Below are 3007 nucleotides of genomic sequence, written 5' to 3'. Positions count from 1 at the left end.
TGTCTCCTATTTTCTACTTTCAATGGGAGATATTAAGGCCTGGGTCTCCTAGGCCATGCAAGGTGTTTGTCTCCAAGGAGGAAGATTGTCTGGGGATTCGAACCCGCTGTTGTTTGTTTGTTTGTGTGTGTGTGTGTGTGTGTGTGTGTGTGTGTGTGTGTGTGTGTGTGTGTGTGTGTGTGTGTGTGTGTGTGTGTGTGCGTGCGTATATGTATGTGTGTGTGTGTGTGTATGTGTGTGTGTGTGTATGTGTGTGTGTATATATATATGTGTGTGTGTGTGTGTGTTCCAAGCACACAAGCAACCGTTCTGTCGAGACTCAATCAGCTGATCCAAACTTCTTGTTTACATTATCTGGCGTCCCCATCACCATAGCAACCATCAGCTGATCGGAGAAAAGTGCAACAACACTTAGCAAGAGAAAAGTGCCTCGTTACCAGTGTTGCCACGAGGTCCAGTGACGAGCAACACAACAACATTCATATAACATTTTCGTTGTGATCAAAACTCAAAAAAGTGTCGTTTGAGATGACCTATAGAGAACGGGATGCCGTTTTCTGTGATCAAGATTGGAATGTTGTTGAACTTTTTTTTGAAGTTCTTTCGTCTCAGATCGTTTTGATTTGAGCGAAATTTAAAAAGTTTATTTGATGCCTTCTCTTCTCGTCTGGACACTGCTCGTAAATGGAATTTAATCCTTGGATCCACATTGGTGTCGCAACTGTGTTTTCCTCGAGGTCTGAGATGCTGCAAGATTTAGTTGTTCCATTTAACGGCTTTGTAGTTGGAGTAGGAGTTGTGTGCAGCAGGTGTGAGAAGTTCCATACACACCTGCTGCAGTTAGAACTATTCCACCAACAGCTGTTCCACCAAGAGCTGTTCCACCAACAGCTGTTCCAGCAAGAGCTGTTCCACCAACAGCTGTTCCAGCAACTGCTGTTCCACCAACAGCTGTTCCAGCAACTGCTGTTCCACCAACAGCTGTTCCAGCAACTGCTGTTCCACCAACAGCTGTTCCACCAACAGCTGTTCCACCAACAGCTGTTTGAAGGGAGCTCTATTTTCACAGGAACCTGTAGCCCGTTTTCTAACGCTGATCAATAAATAACTCTCCCCTGAGACATAGCTGAGCTGAGGAATGCCGAGGCCGCCTTACTCTGGCCAAATCTTTTAAGCAAAGTTTTTAGAGGCAAAGTTTTTTTTTTAGAAGAATGTGACAAGACGAAAATCCTCTCCATCTCCATTCCTCCCCACCCACCCCCCTGAATCTTCACCATTCCCCACCTTCCCTACAGCATTCCCTCCCTCTTTCTCCATCTATATCATCATAGAGCGCTGCGAGGTCTGGCCTCCGAGGAGGAGATGAGGAACCAGATCCTAACCACAGTTGAGAAGTGACAGAATAGATGAAACATGATCACGACATATCGAATAGTTCCGAGCAAGAACAACAAGCCCAAAGCCAGGGAAGCTGGAAGGTGAGAGGCTCAAGAGCTAACGCATGCACAGCTAGGCCCAGTACACCAGATATAACGAACTGCTATTATTAAGTCCCCCACATCCCCCTTCCACACCCCCCCCCACATCCCCCTTCCCCCCCCTTCCACACCCCCCTTCCACACCCCCCCCACATCCCCCTTCCACACCCCCCCTTCCACACCCCCCCCCCACATCCCCCCTTCCACACCCCCCCCACATCCCCCTTCCCCCCCCTTCCACACCCCCCCACATCCCTCTTCCCCCCCCCCTTCCACACCCCCCTTCTACACCCCCCACATCCCCCTTCCCCCCCCCTTCCACCCCCCCCCTTAGGTGTCAAGCCTCATACCATTCCTTCTGGTCGTTTCCCCTGGACTGGTTATAAAACTGGTTGTGAAACTGGTTTATGTCGTCGTGCGCCCCCGCCAGGTTTTGAAGTCCATTATAACCCAGAGTGACTTTGTTGATGTGCCCCCCCCCCCCCCCCCCCAACAAATCCCGTTTTCAGTTGGCGTGTTGGAGGCATTAAACTGTCGTACTGATAAAGGTTATAGTTATCGTACTGTCAGTTCACACAATAACAAACAATTTTATATATTGCGGGGGAGAGGGGGGGAAGCACCTCTGGCATGCAGAAAGGGGAGACAGCCTCGGAGAAGAGTACACACACACACAGCATTAGAGGTGATTTTGTGGGCCTACACAATGTATTTTCATGTTCTTTTGTCCTACCACCCCTCTTTTTAGTATTTTTTTAATGATTTATTTGATATTTTAAAGATTGTAAGTTACACGTTGGTGAATACAATGACATATTATGGACCTCTTCCCGCCAAACACACATCGAAACTACGACGTTGGTACAACGTTCGAACAAGTTTTAACACCTAACCAGTTATAACAACCAATATAGCAAGTTGTAACAACGTTCTAATACGTCATAAACACGTTAAGCCAAGATGTAACAACTTTATTACAAGTTGTAACAAGCGGAAAATAGAGACAGTTACGGTTTGTGTTTCCAGGGATTGAAGCTCCTGAGTTTCTAGGGGAGTAACCGAGGACAACGGCGTTTCCCCTCTGGACCGCCACACTGTTTCGCTGAAACAGGAAACTAGCAGATCTTGGGTCTCCGGTAATTTGAGCGAGCCTAGAACCCAATTGAGAAAACTGGAAGCACCCCGACCCCAAGAGGTCAAGCGTCTCAGATGCTATGGGAACCAAGGTGTATTGTCCATCCAGTTGTATGTACTTATTTCATTCTGGGTAGATGCACATGTGTAGTCCCACGCTAGTTGTCTGCCCCCCTCTTCCAGGGGTATATTGTGACACTAACTGCATGAAACACGGGATTGTCAGGGTTTTGGGCCGTGAGAATGTGAGGTTCTCTCTCTGCTGGGCACTGGGCTGAGGTAAGGCTCCTCTTGATGTTAATTGTCTGGGTTTTGGGCCTGTGAGAATGTGAGGTTCTCTCTGTGCTGGGCACTGGGCTGAGGTAAGTCTCCTCTTGATGTTAATTGTCTGGGTT

The 3007-nt window shown here is 48.0% G+C and overlaps 1 protein-coding gene across 1 annotated transcript in view; it reads right to left on the bottom strand.

Moving 5' to 3' along the window:
• Positions 1 to 769: 769 nt before the first annotated feature.
• Positions 770 to 3007, bottom strand: part of LOC138353728 (uncharacterized) — an 11313-nt gene continuing 9075 nt past the window's right edge. The window contains exon 3 of the mRNA XM_069307114.1: positions 770 to 1041. Within this exon, the coding sequence (XP_069163215.1) occupies positions 770 to 1041 (272 nt within the window). The remainder of the gene's footprint in view (positions 1042 to 3007) is intronic.

The sequence above is a fragment of the Procambarus clarkii genome, chromosome 59 (genome assembly GCF_040958095.1).
Source record: "Procambarus clarkii isolate CNS0578487 chromosome 59, FALCON_Pclarkii_2.0, whole genome shotgun sequence".
NCBI classification, from domain to species: Eukaryota; Metazoa; Arthropoda; class Malacostraca; order Decapoda; family Cambaridae; genus Procambarus; species Procambarus clarkii.
The sequence above is the reverse complement of the archived record's forward strand: the minus strand, read 5'-3'. Positions and strand labels throughout refer to the sequence as shown.